At 36.6% G+C, this 23,346-nt stretch overlaps 2 protein-coding genes and 1 pseudogene across 3 annotated transcripts; 1 reads left to right on the forward strand and 2 right to left on the reverse strand.

The window, feature by feature from the left end:
- Positions 1–3,035: 3,035 nt before the first annotated feature.
- Positions 3,036–3,687, forward strand: LOC147930557 (ubiquitin-conjugating enzyme E2-16 kDa pseudogene; annotated as a pseudogene).
- Positions 3,688–10,971: 7,284 nt separating this feature from the next.
- LOC147930558 (uncharacterized) lies at positions 10,972–12,700 on the reverse strand. The gene is made up of 2 exons (XM_087479423.1): positions 11,828–12,700; positions 10,972–11,628 (listed from the first exon to the last, which is right to left on the reverse strand). Exons 1-2 carry the CDS (start codon positions 12,044–12,046, stop codon positions 11,167–11,169), a joined length of 681 nt encoding a protein of 226 aa, XP_087335549.1. The 5' UTR covers positions 12,047–12,700; the 3' UTR covers positions 10,972–11,166.
- A 6,862-nt stretch (positions 12,701–19,562) lies between these two features.
- Positions 19,563–22,749, reverse strand: LOC104731846 (xylogalacturonan beta-1,3-xylosyltransferase-like). 2 transcript variants are annotated; one of them, XM_010451339.3, is made up of 4 exons: positions 22,210–22,749; positions 21,981–22,102; positions 20,733–21,108; positions 19,563–20,406 (listed from the first exon to the last, which is right to left on the reverse strand). In XM_010451339.3, exons 1-4 carry the CDS (start codon positions 22,573–22,575, stop codon positions 19,744–19,746), a joined length of 1,527 nt encoding a protein of 508 aa, XP_010449641.1. In that variant the 5' UTR covers positions 22,576–22,749; the 3' UTR covers positions 19,563–19,743. The 2 variants fall into 2 exon arrangements, with proteins under 2 accessions (XP_010449641.1, XP_010449642.1); XM_010451340.3 differs by having other exon boundaries at positions 21,981–22,099; positions 22,210–22,694.
- Between the last annotated feature and the right edge of the window lie 597 nt (positions 22,750–23,346).

The raw sequence follows: 23,346 nt of genomic DNA on the forward strand, positions 1-23,346 counted from the left end.
ATGCCGGAGCTCCCCGATGATGTTTTCATAAAAACCGTTTCCCTTGTTGCAGAAGATGCTGAAGAAGATCGATGTTCCTCACTTGGTTCTATTTTAAGGGCTGGTCATAGGGGGAAAAATGCAGTATACAGTGATGAAGTTCTAAAGACAGCTTCTATATATTGGCTTTGTACTGATCCAGCAGAAATCAATACATCCAATGCCCCTGATGGTGGCCTCCAAAATGAAGGGTGGCACAGGCCTTACTTCGTCAAATGCTTTGAGGCCGACAACCCCATTGCCATTTACTACGAAGGGCTACGGGTTGTGGCTGAGGATAGAGATATCCAGCGAGGGATTGATATTATCAGTCGTATTGTACCGGCTGATGCTTATGCCACCTTAGCATGTGGGGTACTAAGTATTTGTCAAGGTAATGAGGTTATGGCCGTCCATTACCTCCAGCTGTTTGATGCAAATCATTATCCTCTGATGTCTTCGGATGCCATTGTAACCGGTAATGATTTTATGATTGAGTTATCTCGTTATAAGACGGCCCGGAAATACTCATACACAGCCTCCCTTCGCTATCCTGACAGCCCGCTACTCCCTTCACCCGCTTGTGCTGTGATGTGTTATGTAGATAACGGTCTCCATCTTCTCAACGGTTATCAAATAATGTGCAAAAACTGTTACTTTTGGTGGTTGTCCCTCAAAGTCGCTGAGATCCTTTAGGGTTTCCAGCAATGAATTCTAGTTTTACCTTATCAACTCGTGACTCTAAATTCTGTTTATTTTAAAATAATTCTTATCCATTTCTTAGGCGAGTATCTTTTTTCATGTATTAAAGGTCCCTACACTATTTTCCACATTTTGGTATCTCCTCTCATTTATCGGCTGAGTTATAGTAAAGTTATGGCTGAGGTATCACAACAAACAATCTGAAAGCAAAAGACAGATTTATACGAATTGATAGCTGAGTTATGGTATTTAATGGAAAACGAAAGGTCTCGACGACTCATATAACGGCTGAGTTATATTGATTTATAAATCCGTAATGGCTGAGATATCGTAATATCGGCTATATTATAAATCCGTAATGTAGGATTTTTATAGACTTATAGTGATTTTTACACGTTCTATTATTTGGTTAACTTATGGTTTCCCGCCAAAATATCGCTTTACGGCTGAGTTATAATATTTACGGAAAAACGAAAGGTCATGTGATAGCTGAGTTATATTGAGTTATGGCTGAGTTATCACTAGAAACAATCTGATATATATGACTTGACGGCTGAGTTATAATATTTACGGGAAAACGAGAGGTCTCGTCGACTCATATAACGGCTGAGTTATATTGATTTATAAATCCGTAATGGCTGAGATATCGTACCAATTATAAATCCGTAATGTAGGATTTTTATAGACTTATAGTGATTTTTACACGTTCTATTATTTGGTTAACTTATGGTTTCCCGCCTATTATTTGGTTAACTAATGGTTTCCCGGCAGTGGAATCAATGGGGGTTGCGTTCCAAGTTTTAGTATAAATAGGGAAAGGGTTGGAAATGTTAAGAGCATTCCAAACTAGAACGAAACTAGCAAAGATGCCAGTGACTACCCGATCTGCATGGTTGAAACGGGCCCGAGAACTGACAGCCGCTGGAACTAGCGGTTTCGGTCCGAATGCATCGGATAATGCCCCCCCTCAAGAGTTTCCGTCTCGATCCCGTTACTTTAATCCTTTGCAAAGGGAACTCTGGATGTACCGAGCTCGCCGCAAGAGACTTGGCGCTTATATTAAAGCATTTCGTCTTAAATTCGAGCAAGTCTTTCGGCTCTGCCGATTGGAAGGGACTATCCGAGTCCTGGATGAGCTCATCGCCGAAGGTTTTTTTCTGGCGAAGTGGCGCATGACTCGTCTACGTGCTGAGCATGCCTCTTGCGTAGAACAGGTCTCCCGTATGGTGGTGCCCAACTTACCCGAAGGTGATTACGAACCTTTGGGAAATTCGGACTTCCCGCACAACACGGAAGTCTTGGCCTACCGAGCTTGCCTGGAGAGGCTGAGGCGGTACATCAACCACTTGGAGTCAACGGACCATTTCTTCCGCGAAAGCCATGACATAGAAGGTCCATGTGCCTTCTTGGAGGAGATGGTGTCCAAGGGCTCCGAAGTGCCGATGGAAAGGCTTGAATCCTTAAGGTGGGATTGTCAGATCTGGCGATCTGAACTGAGCAAGCTGGTGGTGGAAGAACCGTTGGAGTCCGATCTATACGGTCTGCTCCCATCCTGAGACTTCAGGACCGTACAGAATGCTAGAGACGATAGCCTTCCCATGGGAACTAGTTCGCTAATATGATGCTTGTCGCATTTATTTTTTTTTATTTTTATTTTTTGGCGAATTGCAGAACTGAATGTAATCAATTGCAGAACTGAATGTAATCAATTCGAATTTAATGCTCTGTGTATGTGAGACTTGACGGCTGAGTTAGAATATTTACGGGATAACGAAATGCCATGTGACAGCTGATTTATATTGATTTATGGCTGAGTTATCACAAGTAACAATTTGAAAGTAAATGTGTAATATATATGACTTGACGCTGAGTTATAATATTTACGGGAAAACGAAAGGTCATGTGACGGCTGAGTTATCACAAGAAACAATTTGAAAGTAAATGAGTGATATATATGACTTGACGGCTGAGTTATAATATTTATGGGAAAACGAAAGTTCATGTGACGGCTGAGTTATAGCGCCCTATAACGTTATGGCTGAGTTATAGCCACCAGAGGCTTGTAAAACCGTAATTGATTGAAGGCGTAATACGCGAAGCGTCGCTTTAGTTCGGTTATAATTACGCGTTGAAGGGCTTAGAATTATGTATTTATGTTTTCGAAGGGGTACTTTTTGTAAACCAAAGCGACGCTTCGCGTATTATAAATTCTTTTTGCTCTCCACTTACACATCAAACCTTTGTCTCACGAAAAATCCTAAATCATCTCTCAGATCCAAAAAGTCTGTTTACCTTCTTCCTTCAATCCGTCAGAAATGGCCCGTCGTTCTCCTTCAAACTATATAAGGACTGATTTGAAATATCTGAACAGGGATCTTTCGCCAAACATCACAGCAGGTAAACACATACATCTTCAGATTAGATTTGTTTTACTGTTAAGGATAAATGAGACTGAGTGTTTGACTTTTTTTTAGTAACTGTTGATGACGACATTTTCCGTTGGGAGGCCACCCTAATCGGACCGGTGAACACTCCTTATGAAGGGGGAGTGTTTAAACTTAGGCTTAGTTTTCCACCTGATTACCCAAGAAGTCCCCCCAAGGTATCTATTTTTTATTATACTCCTTTTTATTTTAGCAAGCATGTTTATTAGGACTCCCAACTACATAGTTTTTTAAATAAAATTTCTTGATAATGCAGGTTGTTTTCATCACAAGAATTTGCCACCCAAATGTATCAGATAGTGGAGGCATTTACCTAAAAGTTTTGAGGACCGACCGTTGGATTCCCACTGCCTTGCCGATTGTTACGCTTTTCAAGGGATTAGTGGAGAAGTTGATTGAACCAGAGGTCAATGATGAGGAACAGACCATTGAATATCTTGCCAACCTCTACAAATCTGATAGGAGAAGGTTTGAAGCAATGGCTAGAGAGATGACAATTCAATACGCTGGGAGAGGAAACTGAAATATGAACTTAAATAGTTCAAATCTATTTTAAGAACTCTTGAATAATTTATCTTGTTTTTGTACTTTTTAATAAAATATTTCAGTCACTGCTCTTGTAAACTCTATTTTAAAAAATATTTTATTCAGAGTCTACTGTTTTAATATTAGAAACAACTTGTAAAGCTTTTAGAAAAGCAAATCAAATTGATATATATCATTATAAACAATTTGTAAAACCTTTTAAAACTTTCTAAAAACCAGATATACTCTTGTAAATGAATGATATATATAACTTGACGGCTGAGTTATAATATTTACGAGAAAACGAAAGGTCATGTGACGGCTGAGTTATAGTAAGTTATGACTGAGGTATCACAAGAAACAATTTGAAAGTAAATGAGTGATATAAATGACTTTACGGCTGAGTTATAATATTTACGGGAAAACGAAAAGTCATGTGACAGCTGAGTTATAGTGAGTTATGGATGAGTTATAGTAAATATATGGCTGAGTTAGTAAAAAAGATTGATAAAACACCACTAACAACAACATTAGTTTGCTTGGAATCCATAACCATTAACAACAACATTATGGAAACATAATCCCATCATACACTATCTCATCCTGCTATCTTAAATAGACCAAACATGATTATATAACCAAAAACTATCACAACTATCATAACCTTCATCCTTTCTTTCAATTCTGATTTTGCATCTTCAACCCTCTCAAATAGCTCCTTCCCAAGCTCCATTTGTAGTTTTTCAGTTTGAACAGAGAAAGACTCTACCTCATCCAACAGTGCCTCATTGACCCACTTGAAGACGTGGTCATCATTCATAAGCTATGAAGGTGATGGAGACAACAATTGGAACAAGAACAGATTCAATATAAACCAACAAGAACAGATTCAACATAACCAAGAACAGAGTCTACCTTCTTCGCAGCTGCATACCCACAACGGAAGTATCGTCGACAAGGATTTGACTCCGATTTCGAATTTTTGGCCACGATTGCTTCTCCACACCAACATCTCTTAGGTACGCCAACAACTGTACCTCTTCCTCTCTCTCGGACATTTGATGCACAACTCGAATCTCCAGATACATTGCTCATGATTTACCAGAATTTGATTTTTTAGGGTTTAAGCATTCGACATTTGGGGATTTTTGTTTTTAAGAAGAAGAACATCACTCGACAATTGAATATTAATATTATTAGGTTAACTTATGGTTTCCCGCCAACAACTGGATTTTAAAATTATTAGGTTAACTTATGGTTTCCCGCCAAAATATCGCTTTACGGCTGAGTTAAAACCATTATTGGAAAACGAAAGGTCACGTAACGGCTGATTTATAGTGACTTATGGCTGAGTTATCACAAGAAAAAATTTGAAAGTAAATGAGTGATATATATGATTTGACGGCTGAGATATCATATTTACGGGAATTCGAAATGTCACACCGATTCATGTTACGGCTTAGTTAGAGTGAGTATGGCTGAGTTACCTCAAGAAACTTTATGAAAATAAATGGCTGATATATATGACTTTGCGGCTGAGTTACAATATTTATGGGAAAACGAAAAGTCTCAACGATTCATGTGACGGCTGATTTATAAATCTTTAGTGGCTGATTTATCATAATACCGGCTGAGTTATATTAATATGAAACATTACAAAAAGAAATAAAAATAAAACAAGTTCAGGGTTCATAAAGAAGAAGAGACGACATTACAATGGAATTCACTTCTAAAAACCGATTAAGAGGAGGAGGAACCATGAGCTTCTAAAAACCAATCAAGAGGAGGAGGAGGAACCACACACTGGTCGGCATCGGCCTCCGCAATCTCTCTCATCTCCTCTAACTTCTTGTGCTCTGTGGCTAAGTCGACAAGTTCTCCACCCAAGATTTGATTCAGTTGGTTTAGTTGAGCGTCGATTAGATCCAGTTGATGCCCGAGGACGGTCTTCTCTTCCTTCTTCTTCATATGCTCATCCATCATACGCAGAATTTTTGTGTAGCGACGCTTTGACTCCGCCTCGACCGCGGCTCTTGTCTGAGAAAAGGCTTCGGACACGGCCAATAGTGATTCCTCTTCCCACTCGTAATCTGGGACTCTTGCTAACGATAATGCTTCGTCTGCCTTGCGTTTTTGACGTCTACTGGAACCCTCTCCGTCCATAGCTTGGCTATCAAAATAAAAACAACCTTCACCAACTGATAGGTGCAATAATCGGAAAATATGCAATAGATTGAGAGGGGATGGAGAGGAGACTTACGTATGCAATGATCGAAGGATATATTGATATTGGTTGTAGAGGAGATTTGTATGTGCAATATATTGTGAGCGGAGAAGAAGGAAACGATACAATGAGTAAGAAACCGAAACGATACAATGAATTAAGAGAATATAAAGGAAAAACAATAGGTTAACTTATGGAAAAACGAAAGGTCACGTCGATTATTAGGTTAACTTATGGTTTCCCACCAAAATATTGCTTTACGGCTGAGTTATAGTTTTACGGATTCATGTGATGGCTGAGTTATAGTTATCAAAAGACAGGTCGCGTCTATTATTAGGTTAACTTACGGTTTCCCGCCAAAATATCGCTTAACGGCTGAGTTATAGTTTTACGGGAAAATGAAAGGTCTCGTATATTCATGTTATGGCTGAGTTATATATATATATATATATATAACTTGACGGCTGAGTTATCACTAGGATTATTAGTCTATTACATGAATAACTTATGGTTTCCCGCCAAAATACGATACAATGAATTAAGAGAATATAAAGGAAAAACAATAGGAAAACGAAAGGTCACGTCGATTATTAGGTTAACTTCTGGTTTCCCGCTAAAATATTGGTTTACGGCTGAGTTATAGATTTACGGATTCATGTGATGGCTGAGTTATAGATATCAAAAGAAAGGTCGCGTCTATTATTAGGTTAACTTACGGTTTCCCGCCAAAATTTTGCTTAACAGCTGAGTTATAGTTTTACGGGAAAACGAAAGGTCTCGTATATTCATGTAATGGCTGAGTTATAGTAAGTGATGGCTGAAATATATATATATGACTTGACGGCTGAGTTATCACTAGGATTATTAGTCTATTACATGAATAACTTATGGTTTCCCGCCAAAATATGCTTAACCCTAAAATCATTAGTCTATTTATTACCTCTCAACTACAAATAGAACCAAGTGTCTGAGTTATAATATTCCCGTTTTTAGTCTATTACCTCTCAACTACAAACTAGAATAAAATTATTTTTTACAACACTATGTCCGCGCTAGCACCCAAGATGCCGGATCTCCCCGACGACGTTTTCATCAAAATTGTTTCCCTTGTTGCAGAAAATGCTGCAGAATATGGTGGATGGACCGCACTTGGTTCTATTTTAAGGGCTGGTCGTAGGGGGAAAAATGCAGTATACAGTGATGAAGTTCTAAAGACAACTGCTATCTATTGCCTTTGTACTGATCCCTCATCAGAAATCAACACATCCAATGCCCCTGATGGTGGCCTCCAAAATGAAGGGCGGCACAGGCCTTTCTTCGTCAAATGCTTTGAGGCCGGCAACCCCATTGCCATTTACTTCGAAGGGCTAAGGGTTGTGGCTGAGGATAGATATATCCAGCGTGGGATTGATATTCTCAGTCGTATTGTACCGGCCGATGGTTATGCCACCTTAGCATGTGGGGTACTAAGTATTTGTCAAGGGAATGAGGATATGGCCATCCATTATCTCCAGCTGTTTGATGCAAATCATTATCCTCTGATGTCTTCGGATGCCATTGTAACCGGTAATTATTTTCTGGATGATTTATCTCGTTTTGATACGGCCCGGAAAAACTCATACTCAGCCTCCCATCGCTATCCTGACAGCCCGTCACTCCCTAAACCCGTTTGTGCTGTGATGTGTTCCCGTTCTCTCTGCTTCGGAGACTTTGAAATCAAGTGCAAAAACTGTTACCTTTGGTGGTTGTCCCTCAAAGTCTCTAAGATCCTTTAGGGTTTCTAGCAGTGATTTCCAGTTTTACCTTATCAATTTGTGACTATAATTTCTGTTTATTTTAAAATAATTGTTTTCCATTTATTCGTATAGCTTCCCATTTTTTTCATGTATTAAACGTCCCTTTTTTTCTTCGGCTAATTCTATGTATCCACCTTTCATGCTTCGACAGTTTAGTATCTACTCTCATGTATTGGCTGAGTTATAGTTTTACGGGAACATGAAAGGTCACGTCGATTCATGTGACGGCTGAGTTATAGTGAATAACGGATGAGTTATCAAAATGAACAATATATATGGCTGAGTTATCAAAATAAAGGTCGATTCTATTATTAGGTTAACTTGCCAAAATATTGCTTAATTGCCGAGTTATAGTGAGTTATGACTGAGTTATAGTGAGTTATGACTGAGTTATAGGAACAATCTATATGGCTGAGTTACAGGTCATATGACGGCTGAGTTATAGAGAATGATGACTGAGTTATCATTATAAACAATTTGAAGAAATGACCTTCGTTTCTAATGATAACTCAGCCATAATTCTCATCGATTCATGTATTGACTGAGTTCTAGTTAGTAATGGCTGAATTATCAGTAGGAATAATCTGAAAAGGTCTCGTCGATGCGTCTATTACAGGAATAACTTATGGTTTCCCGCCAAAATATTGTTTACCAATAAATTAGGTTAACTTGCAATAATTTTATTATTTAGTTTCCCGCCAAAATATTGCTTTACGGCTGAGTTATAGTTTTACGGGAAAGCGAAAGGTCACGTCGATTCATGTTATGGCTGAGTTATAGTTTTAACTTATGGTTTCCCGCCAAAATATGCTTAACCCTAAAATCATTAGTCTATTTATTACCTCTCAACTACAAATAGAACCAAGTGTCTGAGTTATAATATTCCCGTTACTTTAGTCTATTACCTCTCAACTACAAACTAGAATAAAATTATTTTTTTCAACACTATGTCCGCGCTAGCACCCAAGATGCCGGATCTCCCCGACGACGTTTTCATCAAAATCGTTTCCCTTTTTGCAGAAAATGCTGCAGAATATGGTGGATGGACCGCACTTGGTTCTATTTTAAGGGCTGGTCGTAGGGGGAAAAATGCAGTATACAGTGATGAAGTTCTAAAGACAGCTGCTATATATTGCCTTTGTACTGATCCATCAGAAATCAACACATCCAATGCCCCTGATGGTAGCCTCCAAAATGAAGGGCGGCACATGCCTTTCTTCGTCAAATGCTTTGACGCCGGCAACCCCATTGCCATTTACTTCGAAGGGCTAAGGGTTGTGGCTGAGGATAGAGATATCCAGCGTGGGATTGATATTCTCAGTCGTATTGTACCGGCCGATGGTTATGCCACCTTAGCATGTGGGGTACTAAGTATTTGTCAAGGGAATGAGGATATGGCCGTCCATTACCTCCAGCTGTTTGATGCAAATCATTATCCTCTGAAGTCTTTGGATGCCATTGTAACCGGTAATTATTTTCTGGATGATTTATCTCGTTATAAGACGGCCCGGAAAAACTCATACTCAGCCTCCCATCGCTATCCTGACAGCCCGTCACTCCCTAAACCCGTTTGTGCTGTGATGTGTTGTTTGTATTATGGTTTCCATTCTCTCCGCTATGGAGACTATGAAATCATGTGCGAAAACTGTTACCTTCTGTGGTTGTCCCTCAAAGTCTCGGAGATCCTTTAGGGTTTCCAGCAGTGATTTTTAGTTTTACCTTATCAATTCGTGACTCTAATTTTTGTTTATTTTAAAATAATTGTTTTCCATTTATTCGTATAGTTTCCCATCTTTTTCATGTATTAAACGTCCCTTTTTTTCTTCGGCTAATTCTATGTATCCACCTTTCATGCTTCCACATTTTAGTATCTACTCTCATGTATTGGCTGAGTTATAGTTTTATGGGACCACGAAAAGTCACGTCGATTCATGTGACGGCTGAGTTATAGTGAATAACGGATGAGTTATCAAAATGAACAATCTATATGGCTGAGTTATCAAAAGAAAGGTCGCGTCTATTATTAGGTTAACTTGCCAAAATATTGCTTAACGGCTGAGTTATAGCTTTACGGGAAAACGAAAGATATAGTCGATTCATGTCATGGTTGAGTTATAGTGAGTTATGACTGAGTTATCGAAAAAGACAATATGAAAACAAACGACTGATCTATATGGCTGAGTTATCAAAAGAAATGTTTTTGTAATTATTAGGTTAACTTGCCAAAATATTGCTTAGCGGCTGAGTTATAGCTTTACGGGAAAACGAAAGACGCGTTTCATTAAATGTGTTGCACGGTCTTTTATAGTTATTCTCGGGACACATCGGAATTTTCGCTGCAGTCTGATTGGTGGACTCAGCGGCGGTTACATCCCATGACTCTATATAAATAGGGATGAAGGTTGGGGAATAAATCATTCTAACTTCCACCAGCGTAAGAAATAGAAGGATGCCAGCAAGAACTCGATCCGCATTGCTGAGACAGGCCCGGGAAAGGATAGCCGCCGCATCCGGCAATCGGGAGCCGGAAAATCCCATTCCACAGGAGGTAGGAGAGACGTCCCGATCTCGTGAGGTCGCTCCGAACTCAAATACTGTCGACCCCGGTGTGTCTCCCCTTCAGCTAGAACTCCGAGAGTACCGAGCTCGGCGAAAGAGGATGAGCGCGTATATTCGGGCGCTTCGGCTGAAACTTGACCAGCTCCATCGTTTTTACCGTTTAGAGGGAACCATTCTAGTCCTGGAAGACCTTATCGTCGAAGGTTACTTCTTGGCACACTGGCGAATGGTCCGTCTACTTGATGAGCACAAGGCGTGCAAAGAACTGGTCGATCAGATGGATGTACCCGATCTCCCGAAAGGCGATCGCGAACCCCTGAGGGAAACCGCCTTCCCGTTCGTGACAGATGTCTGGGCCTATCGAGCTTGCTTGACTAGGTTAATCCGATACGTCAATTTCGTGGAGTCGTCGGGTGAAACTTGCAGGACCGTCCAGAACGCTAGAGGGTTGGTGGCGAAACTTTTCGATCGGGCTCCCCCAACCAGAGATCTCTCGTTTAGGCGTTGTTATTATATATATTTTTTGTTGTTGTTTGGATGAAGTGTAATAGAAACTAATCAAAACGATTTTAGCAAAGTTTAATGTCATGGCTGAGTTATAAAATTTACGGCTGAGTTATAGCTTTTACGGGAAAACGAAATATATAGTCGATTCATGTCATGACTGAGTTATCAAAGAAACAATATGAAAACAAAGGACTGATTTATACGACTGATTATATGGCTGAGTTATAGTTTATTACGACTGAGTTATCATGATACAGGACGAAATATCTCGTCGATTCATGTGATGGCTGAGTTATAGTGTGTTATGGCTGAGTTATACTACTTGACAGATGAGTAATACCACAAAATAAAGTAATAATACTTTGACAGATGAGTAATAACACAAAATAAACTATAGAGCACAAGTTTTCGCATTGTGCCCAACTTGCTTACATCGCGAACATGCGTGTTGCTTCCTAGGGCGTTTATTTTCAGTGGCAACTTCCAAAGATGATTTAATCCTACGCTTCTTTGGTCTTCCTGGCTGGTTCACAACAATCGGAAGCAAGCACTTCTGATTATCCACAACTTCAGGAGCAGGGAATGATTCATCTGGAGGCATGATTGAACCAGCCCATCTGTTAACCAAATCGACACTCCTAAATTTCGTATCGCACATGGATATACGAGACACATCCATATGCTCTGCAACTGCGATTGCATGGATGCATGGTATTTTCTCGTGGTCGAAACGACGGCATGTGCAACTTTTTATTTCTAAATTTACAACATGCAAAGATGATCCATATTTCACTTCAACACGTACAGCATCAATCGTTTGTACCTCCATAAGTCTTGCTCCGGTGACACGGTCCTATAAGGGAGTAGAACAAAAAACAAAAACGTTTTAGGCTGAGTTATGAAAGCAATTATGGCTGAGTTATTGAAACAACAATGGCTGAGTTATGGAAACTATAATGGTAATGGCTGAGATAAGGAAACAATTACGGCAGAGATATGGTAACTGTTACGGCTGAGTTATCAACATTGACGACTGACTTATGTAAAATTACCTGTAGTAGTTTCTCAACACCTCGAATGAGCGTTGTTTGCTGCGATTTCGCATCCTCTCTCCGTTCAGAAAACCATCTGGTCATCATATCCCGTATCGATTCTAGAAGTTGAACTATGGGAAGACTTCTAGCATTCGACAGTGCATGGTTCATTGATTCTGCAATATTCGTTGTCATTAAATTGTACCTTTCACCCGGGAAATGAACACGCGCCCACATTCAGACACCAGCTCGTTGGAGGTATCCATGTAGTTTGGGATGACGTGCTTCAATCTCATTGAAAGCCTCATTAAAATCAGTTAGCCTAAAACACTTTGCCGCTTTTTTCACCAGAGGGAACAAATGTTTTCCTTTGAACTTCACCAAGATGTTATTAGACAAATGGTAAGTGCAAATTCCACGTGAAGCCAACAGATACACTTGACGAATCGCTTTCCCTATTGACTGATGTCTGTTGGAGATTATCGCAAGATCCTTTTCGTCTGGAATGGCAACTTTGAGTTGTGTAAAGAACCAACGCCAAGACTCATCATTTTCAGTGTCAACAACAGCGAAAGCTAATGGGAAAATTTGAAAGTTACCATCCTGAGCTAGGGCTGTTAGAAGTGTCCCTTTGTAACTACCATGGAGAAACGTTCCGTCGACAACAACAACTTTGCGCATGAAAGCAAACCCAACAATACTCGCACCAAAAGCAATAAAAACATATTTGAATCTATCTTCATCACCTATTAGAAGACGCGTGACTGTACCCGGATTTTCCCTTTTTAACTTGAATATGTAAGAAGGCAACTCGCTAAAACTTTCCTCAGGAGTTCCCTGATGGATCTGCCTTGCATTCAGCAGCGTTCGATATGCCTTCCAAAAACCCATCTGTCGACACCAACAAATTAATAAATCAGCCATAATATATAAATAACTCAGCCGATACATTCGAATAAGTCAGCCTTAAATAATCAATAAATGAGCCGTAAAATGTAAATAACTCAGCCTATACATACCTATAACTCAGCCATTGTTATCAATAAGTAACTCAGCCTATACATACCTATAACTCAACCATTATTATCAATAAGTCAGTCGAAACATAGTAATTACCTTTAGACTAAATTGCTTATTGAAAATGACTCCGACACTTTTAGGTTTAACATCCGGACCAAGATCACCAAGATAGTCCCTATAAAGACCTGCCAGTACATCAGCTGTTGATTGACGGCATCTAGTAGAACGTTCCGTCACAGAACATGTGTGTTCCGAATCGTATACACGAACATGAAAATCCGGGTCATCCCCTTGTACAGATGCACGAACTCTCCAAAGACATCCTTTAACCCAACACCTAAAAACCACTTGTCTCGGATTTGAGACTGGTACATTAAAATCAAATCCATCCCTAACCGAAATAAGTTTCACGTGATTCCTGAACTGCTTTTTGCTACTGTATCGTTGTCCTACAGCAATTTTTAGCGTTGACACCTCCAACCTAATAGCCTCCGGATTCATCTTCGATCCGGAAAAGTTATCATCTCTATGAGCTTTCTTCTGAGGAGGCGGAGTAGGTGGGTCTTCCACTGTACTCTGAGGCTCGCCCAATACAGAAAACTTCTCGTCATCAGATGACTCACCATCGGAGTCCTCGAAAACATCAAATCGGTTGAAAATTCATCGTCTTCTTCTTCGTCAGATGCTACTTCGACAGCTTCTTCTTCGTTTTCTTTGTCAACAATCTTACCATAATCAAAACAAGTGCCTTCAAATCCCCCACCGCACACTTCGTATGTAGATTCTGCTTTCGAGTCTCTGCTTCACCGAATCATACTTCCTCTAGCTCCACTAGTTTCTGTAGACTCTTTCGCCGAAAACTCTACACAGAGACGTAGCTGATCGGTTTTCCATAGCCCCAAAAAACATTGCAACTGTCGATCATTGGAGACAAAAACTGGTGGAGTATCATGCGCCATATGTTTCATTGCCCTGTTCGAGAACATGTAGCTCAGCTTTAGCTCAGGTCTAAACGAGTCCAATCCGTAGTCTTCAAGAACAAGCTTAACAAGCTTGTCGTATGTTGTGCCTCCATCTATCTACACAACTATACACCCTCTCTCGTCGGAGTTAAATACATATATCTGTGTCTTTATCCAATTACCGGACACAACTAGTACCGGCACTGGATCCATGAAATATAATGAAGAACAAGGTGGAGAAGAACAAAAGTAGAAGAACAAGGTGTGAAGAAGAAAGTGAAGAAGAAGTAGAAGAACAAGGTGAATAAGAAGGTAAATAGTTCACTTATTAACCAGTTGAAGAACCAGAGTCGAACGACGTTTCGTATTTCCGAAGAAAAAAGATGATGACATGGAATGCTGACATGGATGCTGCATCCGACGTGGCAAATCAGCCATGAAACAATACAATAACTCAGCCTAACTAAAACTCAGCCACAACACGAAAAACATTACAGTAATTAAAAAGCAAAAAAAATTGCTGCCAAACTCAGCCGCTTCATGAACTGAAAATATGTAACTCAGCCGTATCGTTTGATAAGTCAGCCGTAACTGAAAAACATTCTAGTAATTAATCTTTTGCCAATAAGTCAGCCGTCAAACGGCTGACTTGTCGATAAGTCAGCCTATGATGGCTGAGTTATAGTTTTTTTACCATACCTCAGCCGTAACTACATCTCATAAGTCAGCCATTTTTCATAACTCAGCCAGTCGGAAAATGGCAACTCAGTCGTGTCGTTGTGATAACTCAGTCAAAATTTTGACAACTTAACCGTGTTGTAGCGATAACTCAGCCAAAATCTTGACAACTCAACCATCAGGTGAAAACTCAGCCATTACTACAGCTGAGTTATGCGCATAACTCAGCCAAATTTAATAAGTCAGCCATAACGCTTGGCTGACTTATGAGCATAACTCAGCCAGATTTTCATAAGTCAGCCGTCCGCTCTTACTCAAATGTTTTTCCGATAACTCAGCTGCAACATACCTATAACTCAGCCGCAACATACTCTGTATCGCGTTACGGCTGAGTTATGGTTACACGTCAGCGATTTCTGACGTGGCGTCTGACGTGGCAATGGCATTTTTGTAATAACGTTTTTTCCGGTAACATAAAACAGGGGCACGCTGGGTATTTTGAAAATACCTGAAACATTCTAGTAATAAAAAAGTTTTTTGTAGATTCTGGTAATATTACCTAAAATGAGTAACATTTGAGTAATTCACCCATTATGTTTTGTGAACTTATTTTGTAAACTAATTAGTACTTCTAATAACAGCTTTAATTTGCATAAGTTTAAGGTATAATTTTAATTACAGGTTTAATTTTAATTACATGTTTAATGATAATTAAGCTTACCAAAATGAAAATTATAATTTTTTTATACCGTTATTACAATTTGTGATGGAAATATTAATTGCAAAAGAATCACAAATTTGTGAGGGATTTACTAGAGACATATTTGCTAGGATATTGCTAGAAAAATAGTTTCTCGCAATTTGCGTGGGATTTGCGAGGGACAATTATTCCTCGCAAAAGTTGCGAGGGAATTGCGACGTTGACCGATTTGCGAGAAGCGATTTGCGAGGAACCGACTTTCCTCGTAAATCTCTCGCTTTTGTCGATTTGCGAGGGAATAGCGATATATTCGTCCATCGCAAAAGGTGTGTTTTCTTGTAGTGAATAGCTTGGCGTCTCCTTTCGCCTTCCCTGGATACTCTGGTCCATTTGGAAAGATAGGAATAAAAAGGTTTTTCAGGGAATGGAGGCAGCACCGATGGAGATCTTAAATCAGGCGACGAATGACAAATTGTTGTGGGATGACGCCAAATCCTTTGTTAGGAATTACTCATTTCCTCCGGATTCTTTGGATGATAGGGAGTCTTCTTCCCACTGTCAGATCGATGATCTTGGAAAGGTTCGGATGCGCTTCAAGGTTTGGGGTGGTGGCTTTGCAGTGGTGATGACTTGACATTTCTTCTGGGAGGGAGTCATCGTCGCGGTCTTTCTCCCTTACATGCGGAGCTTCAGGCCCTGATCTGGGCTATGGAGTCTCTTTTAGCAGCAGGAGTGGATTGTCAAGCTTTTGAGACGGATTGTGCAGAGCTACTTGCGATGGTCCAGAAGCCCGAAGATTGGCCCGGTTTCTCGAACCTTCTGGAAGATTTTTCTTAGATCAGATCATATTTCCCTTCCTTCACTCTGACGAGGATTCCTCGTGAGTCTAACGCAAGGGCAGATTGTTTAGCTCGTTCCTCTAGAATTCTAGCTACTGAAATTTCTTTTGTAAACTCTTTTCCTCTGGTTTAGGCAACCAACCTAGGAGTTCTCTTTTAATTTATTAATGTTTGGTTGAAAAAAAAAATAGTTGAGAATCCTACTATATTAATTGAGAAGTACAAATATGAAACTAACTTTAAAATGTGTAAAAAATTACATTCAATTGCCATTAGAAAAACTTAATTGTGATTAATAAATTAATTAAAAAAATAAAAAATGCTGACAGATCAAATATGAAAAATCTAGAAGAAAAGTAAAAAAAAACTATTCAAATCAAAACTAATTTGTACTTGAAAAAAAAATAAAAAAGTAATTTGTACTTGAAAATTTATTTTCTCTCTCTAATAAAATAAAAAAAAAAATAAAAAATTCTATTCAGATCAAAACTAATTTGTGCTTTAAAAATTATTTTCTCTCTGTAATAAATTATTGACGAAAATTATTAATTTTTTTTAAAAAAAATATAAACCAATCACAATTCAAAAATTAAGATTTCATATCCAAGTAGACAATAAAATTATTTTTAATAACTAGATTTCAATGATTTTATTAAGATTTCAAATTATGATTCTACTATCATCTTTCTTAATTTTATTTACAAATTGTTTGAAATTTTTATATAATATTTCTGATTAATAAATATGCAGAATTTTTTCAACATATGTTGTGATTTGAATTTTTTAAAACAAATATATATTACTCAATCTATGGAAAAAAATGTGTGTTTTAATTTTCACATTGGCGGGTTGGTAAAACTAAATTTATATAATTGATAAATTATAAATTTTATTTTGAGAATTTGTTAAAAACGCCCCTTTTAATATACCCCTTTTCAAAAATACCCTCTTTTCTGGCCATTTTTATTTTTGCCCTCTTTTAATTTTTAATGACCGTTTTACCCTTAGATGAAAATTATTTTATTCAAAAACAAAATTTTCCCGCCAAAAAATTTCCAACATATTTTCTCGCCAAAAATTTTTCGAAAAAATTTTCCCGCCAGAAATTTTTTTTGTCAAAAAAATTTTGTTAAAAAATTTTGACAAAAAAAATTTCCCGCCAAAAATAATTTACAAGGTTTTTAAAAGGTTTTATAAGGTTTCTACCTTATAAACACCTTGTAAAGGCTTTTACAAGATTTTTAAAGAGTTTTAAAAGGTTTTTTAAACAACTTGTAAACGCTTTTACAAGATTTTTAAAAGGTTTTTAAAAGGTTTTCAAATAGTTTTTAAAAAGATTTTTAAAAGGTTTTTAAACACCTTGTAAACGATTTTACAATGATTTTAAAAACCTTGTAAAAGTTTTTATAAGATTTTTAAAAGGTTTTTAAACACCTTGTAAATGCTTTTAAAAGCGTTTATAAGGTGTTTAAAAACCTTTTAAAAGCATTTACAAGCTTTTTAAAAGCATTTACAAGGTTTTTAAAAGCGTTTACAATGTGTTTAAAAACTTTTTAAAAACCTTGTAAACACTTTTAAAAGTTTTTTAAAAGCGTTTACAATGTTTCTAAAAGGTATAAATTTCAATTTTTTTGCGGGAAAAATTTTTGATTTTGGCGGGAAAAAATATTTTTTTCGGGAAAACTTTTCGATTTTGGCGGGAAAAAAAAATTTGGCGGAAAATTTTTTTGGCGGGAAAATATTTTCGATTTTGATGACTGTACATTCTTGCTGTCACTCAAAAAAGGGTAATTTGGTCATTTTGTATATAAAGAGGGGTAGTTTTAAAAATGGTTAACATGAAGGGGTATTTTTAAAAAGGGGTATGGAAAAAGGGGCATTTTTGAGAATGCCCCATTTATTTTTTCACATTTATAATATTAAAATTACTATTTCATATTACACAAAATAATGATGCAAATACAACAAACAAACAATATAAAACTGTAATATACATCAAAAATAAAATTCTATAGTATTTTAAAATAATTAATATTCAAAAAGATATATATAAATTTACAGAATAATTAAAAATAAATATTATCTCAAAGAAAATAACTTTTTAAAAGAAATATAACAATAACTTTTATTACTATATTATAATTTTCTTTTAAAATATTGATCCGTGCTTTAAGCACATGATATCTCCTAGTTTAAAATTAAAAATGGATCCGGCGAGGGGTTTTTTAATTAAATTCCCTTAGAATGTTTGTGTGAATTACGTTACAAAACCGTGATAGCACTAGGAATGATTTTCCTCATAAGAAAACGGGTTTTTGTGCTATTTTAATGAATGAAATATGACTACATCACACAGTCATTAAAGCCTCATATTATCAACCGTGTCGATTGATCTAACTCACACTCAAGCGTGATAGCACTAGGAATCATTTCCGTCGTCTTTTAGTTATGCTAAACCAAAATATTGTAATTAAATTGAAAGATTAAACAGAAAATAAAAGAGTTGTAAAATTCAGAAGGATTAAACTCTAGGCCTAGGGAAATTCTCAGGAAATCATGGAAAATCAGATCAATGAATTAAGCAAGCAGGATTCAACAATTAAGCATCGTTCTTGAAATCTAAACACAATTGTAAAATAAATCAGTTCTCACTGCAAATATTATCTAAGTTTTAAAACCCAAAAATCTAAATCTCTTTGCAAAATTCAAGTTAAAACCAGCAATAAAATCAAGTTTAGATAAGTTCACAAAATCACTAGTTCAAATTTCTTTGCAAAAAGTAATTTTGTTCACCAAAGGTTTTTGTCAGGAAAATCAATTATATTCTCATATCAATCAATAATCTTAAGATCTAAAATCCAGATAACCAATCAAAGATCTAGCATTAAGAACAACCTATGGTGAAGAACAAGAAAAATAATGAATCCAAGCAATTAATCAATCTAATAATCCATGACATTCCTAATGAGAAACCCTAAACCTAACAAGCAGATCTACTCAGACATAATTGTAAGAACACAAATCATGAATAAAATAGATAGCATTAAGAGATTAAAGGAAGAAAAGGAGTTCTGAATCTTCTCTGAAAGAGTCTTGATTCTTCTCTCCAAAACTCTCTAAAAATCTCTCCGGGTTTTCTCTCAAAAGTTGCAGGAAAAATAAAGCTTAGGTCTAAACAATGACCCAAAAATCCTATTTATATTCCTAAAACACGTCCAGGAACTAATGATGTAAATATGGAAAACTTTGGGGCAGCTTTGTAAATCTTCAAAACTTGTGGGAAAACTTCCAATTTGTCTTGTAGACTCAGCATCGATCGACACCATCATTTGCATCGGTCGATGCATCCTTCTGAACACGTCTCCCAACTTCACAGCTTAGCCTCAATGCTTGATTATGCTCCAATTCTTCCTATTTAGCTCCATTATGCTCCCATCCATACTAAATCCTATAAAGACTCAAAAGACTCTCAAAATACCAAAAATACTCTATAAATAAGACTTTTATCATGCTAAAAGCACATAAAAACCATGATATATCAGTTAGAACAAGAATAACAAATGCTTTGTTTCTCTTATTAACATGAAACTCTTTGATCTTATGTTTATTGTAGTGTATATATACAAGAGAGAACTATGCAAATTTATAGAAAGAACACAAAGCTATGGTAACTCATATGAATTTAGACACTTAAAAGTTTATTTGTAACAAAACAAAACAAAACAATAATGTATACTATGTACCAAGCCTAAGATTAAGTCGCCTTAACCAGATAGAGTGAAGCATCATATGCATCACATCGTAGGGTTTAGCTGGACGATTCAGCACGAAATGCTTCTTCACTTCTAACACTCTCTTATACATCTTCAAGTATCTTACGAGTGAGACACTCTGTAGAATGGTTTTGATCTCTGGTATCCTGGAAACAGGGATTTGTATTGAGAAGGAATCCCAATTAAGCACATCACTAAATGGTAATGAATAATTATCCGATATGATCACCGGTACACAACCAGCGTATATCGCCTCAACCTCTCTAGGGCTAGCGACCTCCCAACCACTCGGACACAGACAAAACTTGCTCATTCCCATTAACTTTGTATAGTCTTTTCCCGGGGGAAGATGGTCATAGACTTGGACTTCATTGTCCATTTCTTTCCAATGTTTAAATAAGATTTTTCGGATATCACCGTGACTTCTTCCAGCAAAAAATGCGAGTATAGATCGAATTCTCGGCGATATACCGAGAAAAGATGGACCCAATTTACCTTTAGGAAGGTAGATTTCTGGAATGGATACGTCCACATTAGGCCGGAATCCTTCCGAGGTGTTAGCATTGCAAAGTCCTCTTATAAATTTTTCAAATAACTTTGGATTCCCGTCGATAACGTCTGGTGCCTATATATATATATATATACACAAAAAAAAAACAGTAATCATATTTCTATGCAAAATTATAAAATAGATAATAGATTCTTGATTACATATTAATCAAATTACAATATTCAAGCAACTACGTGAAAACCAAAAACAATATATGATATCAGAGTTGGAGAGTTTCAGGCCAATTTCAATACGTAAATTCTCTAATTCGTTTCTTGTTTTGTTATGTATCTAACAAGATCATCGGGTATATAGTATTTTTCATCGGGTCTAATATATTACTATGATACTATCAAGTCTCAACGGTGAAAAAGAAAATCGAGAGTATAAAATATACGTACCCAGTCATGGCATGATACCATGAAATGATCGCCTCCCTGGCTTCTGTTCCAATAGGGATGCTTAGTAGCAACTACGTCAACGTAATCCTCTATAAGACGGTGTAGGCGCGTCCGCGAAAATCCTTCAACAGAGCGGATCGGCTTGTAGACGTAGTGGATAACCTTGGCGACACTAAACGGTACGAAGAAAACGTGAGCATTCTCAGGGCGATCCGCCCGAAAAGGGCTTCTACTCTTGGGGCCGTCCACGCACATTTCGTCCATGAATTGACCTTCTATGCCGTAAATGTCATTCACAGGGCCGTCATGGAACAGTGGGACCTCTCCCTCTGTGTATGTCCACACCTTAAACCGATTCATCATTTCCGTGTGACTCCTGAATTTTGTGCATACAAAAGTGTGACATCAATGTTTATTTTATACAAAGTATTACAAATGTAATTTAAAAAAGCATCAAGAAAGATCACTGAGGTGAACTACGTACGCCACGTTGTTAGTCACTAAATATCTCATATTCTGTATCCTACTTGTTTATAAATAATCGCATAGTCTTTTATCGAATGAACCAACATCTCTTTATTTCAATTTTATATTAAAATCTTAATTTAATACGAAATTTGTTTTAAAGAAGACAAAAAAAAAAAGTCTAAATGGTTTTGTTTTTAATTAGTTTTTTAATAACACATACTTAATGATTAAAACCTTTTCACGGAAGCTTTTTAACTAAAAAGTTTATATATATGTTAAAAAGGTCATTTGAATCATTTTCGTATGACAGTGACAAAAAAAAAATCATTTTCGTATGAAAGTAGTTGAATATAATAAAAACTTCTTTTTAGTTTTGTAAAAACCTTAATCTCAAAATTCAATTACATTAAAAGTTAAAACTCTAGGAACTGAAAGAAAAAAAAAAATAGTAGTAAGAATAGAAGTCTTTGCTTAAATTGAGGCATCTCACCGGAGCCGTTATATAACACGAGTACGTTGCGTAATTGTGTTCTTTTGTCTTTATTGCAACTTTTATTAAATGCTGAGTTCTTTGATGAAATCGATGCTTAAATAGTTGGAAAAATAAAAATCCATGTGAAAATTCATAATTGTCAGCGGTATATCACCTTTGACTAATAAATCTAAGTACTTTCAAATACTGTACTTATATAATTACTAAATGGAGAAATTTATTTATATGGAGTATTTTCTTTTATAACTTTTGGTTAAAAATAGAAGAGAAGAATAGTGAAACTCAACTGATGAAAGGCGGCTGGGTTTTTGTAGAGGGAGCTAACATAATTTTGTGTCGAAGCTGCTTTCTTAATTGCTGCTCTTGCTTTTGCTAAATCTGATTCTATTTTATCCAACTCACTTCTCTTCTGATCGTACCAAACAGAAACAGATTTTAAATATTATTAGAAAAAGAAGTTTTGATAGAAAAGTTTGTGAGAGTTGAAAAATAAAAACTAAAAGAATAATTACATACCCTGATAATAACTTTTTTACTTGTAGGACTTGGAGACTTATTTTGGTTTTGTTGATCATCGTATAAAGAAGAAGGGGGGACTGAAGAAAGAGTAGTGTTTGTTGTGTTGCTCTCTCTAAGAAGAGGCAGTAGTAGTGGAGAAGGAGAAGAGACTGGAGCAAAACTAGTGTTTGTTGTGTTGTCCTGTCCAAGAGGAGACAGAGAAGGAGGAAAAGAGACAGAGACAACAGAGAATTGGTTTCTGTAATCGATCAAGGGCTTATTATTAGCTGGCTTTGTGAAGACAAATAGTGAAACTGAAATAAGAATAAGAGATATGGAGAAATAAGAATAAGAGCATCTTCTTGATGATCTTGGAGCAGCCATGGATATGTTTCTTTTTTTCTTTTATTCGTTTACTCACAAGAGGAAGACATAAGAGAATTTTGGAAGTGATATGAGGAGAAAGGAAGAAAAGTCATGAAAGATTCTTTGTTATGTCTCTATCATATATCATTAGTGGGAGAAATGAGTTTTTGCTTCACCAAGCAACTTGTTCTCTTTTTTTTTTTTTTTTTCTTTGATATTTAAATTCAAATTGTTTTTTTTCTTTTTGTCACGTTTATTAAAAAAAGAAAATATATTTTTCTGTATTAAACAAGGAAAAAAACTGCTGTCGATAAAATAAATAAATAGATACTTTAATCTGCTAAATGGCAAAAATGACAATTTGAAATGTCTTTATCTGGAAATGAAACAGAATGATCAACATTATTTTTGTTTGACCAATGCTTATGCCATCTTATATTATTGAGTGGTTCTTAATAAATATATATATATATTCTGAATATTTATATGGAGCTTATTCAGTGATCTAACAACGCATTATTTTGTTGAATCAAAAATATTTTTGGTCATTTGTTTAGTAGTATACAAATTACAGGTAATGCGTTTAAGTTGTTTAAAATAATACCAGTAAACTTGATTCAGTAATACTGTGGGAGTGGGACAGAGAAGTTAAAAAAAATTTGTTTCTCTTTAACGTCAGTTAGACACAAAGATTTATAATCCTACAATCAATGCGTTTGTTGAATTGATAACTACTGTATATATTTTTAAATTATACTATACAATATAATAATATAGTAACATTATAAA

Source organism: Camelina sativa, chromosome 12 (genome assembly GCF_030686135.1).
Source record: "Camelina sativa cultivar CO46 ecotype springtype chromosome 12, ASM3068613v1".
Classification (NCBI taxonomy): domain Eukaryota; kingdom Viridiplantae; phylum Streptophyta; class Magnoliopsida; order Brassicales; family Brassicaceae; genus Camelina; species Camelina sativa.